The 728-nt window shown below is 43.7% G+C and overlaps 1 protein-coding gene across 1 annotated transcript; it reads left to right on the top strand.

Moving 5' to 3' along the window:
* Positions 1–10: 10 nt before the first annotated feature.
* LOC112486665 (cyclin-dependent kinase 18-like) lies at positions 11–719 on the top strand. Its single transcript, XM_025053998.1, has 2 exons — positions 11–178; positions 542–719. Exons 1-2 carry the CDS (start codon positions 80–82, stop codon positions 707–709), a joined length of 267 nt encoding a protein of 88 aa, XP_024909766.1. The 5' UTR covers positions 11–79; the 3' UTR covers positions 710–719.
* The last annotated feature ends 9 nt before the right edge of the window (positions 720–728 follow it).

Raw genomic sequence — 728 nt, 5'->3', positions numbered from 1 at the left:
GTGATAGAGATGTGTGTGAGTATTGTGCAGCTCACCGAAGGCCATGGTGTGATGTCTGTAAACCTGAAATTAAGACGTGATGTTCCAGCATCAGTGCTGTCTGTTCTTCTGTCCTCTCCAGTCAGAAATCGGGTTTGGGAAGCTGGAGACCTACATCAAGCTGGACAAACTGGGAGAGGTACGGGACCTGGAGTTTTTTGTTAGGAATGTTAAGTGTGGATCCTTCATGGGGCAAGAACAAAAAAATATTCATATTTTAATATTCGGATATTATGAAGGATCTTGGGAACAGTTTCATGCCAGAATCAGTGCCAAAATAACTGCAGCTGTAATATTCTGAATGGATTCTGTTAGAATTTTAACCTGTGTTTTGTCAACGTCCGACCCTCGGACACACAGGAAACACTAACTGTTGACTCCGCCATGTCATAAAATGTTATAAATCAAGGAGCTTCAAACACATATGTACGATTTTCAAATGATCTTCATGCTTGGGTTGGATTTACGTTCAGTCATATTGAAGTTCGACTTTGTCCTTCAGGGCACCTACGCAACAGTATTTAAGGGAAGAAGTAAGTTGACGGACAACCTTGTGGCACTGAAGGAGATCAGACTGGAGCATGAGGAAGGAGCACCGTGCACGGCCATACGAGAAGGTAGGACTGGTCACCAAGAACAACCAATCAGATCCTTTTCTGGTGTTGTCTGACTGCTGTCAGGATGATGCC

Source organism: Cynoglossus semilaevis, unplaced genomic scaffold (genome assembly GCF_000523025.1).
Source record: "Cynoglossus semilaevis isolate Cse_v1.0 unplaced genomic scaffold, Cse_v1.0 C19002056, whole genome shotgun sequence".
NCBI lineage: Eukaryota > Metazoa > Chordata > Actinopteri > Pleuronectiformes > Cynoglossidae > Cynoglossus > Cynoglossus semilaevis.
The sequence above is the reverse complement of the archived record's forward strand: the minus strand, read 5'-3'. Positions and strand labels throughout refer to the sequence as shown.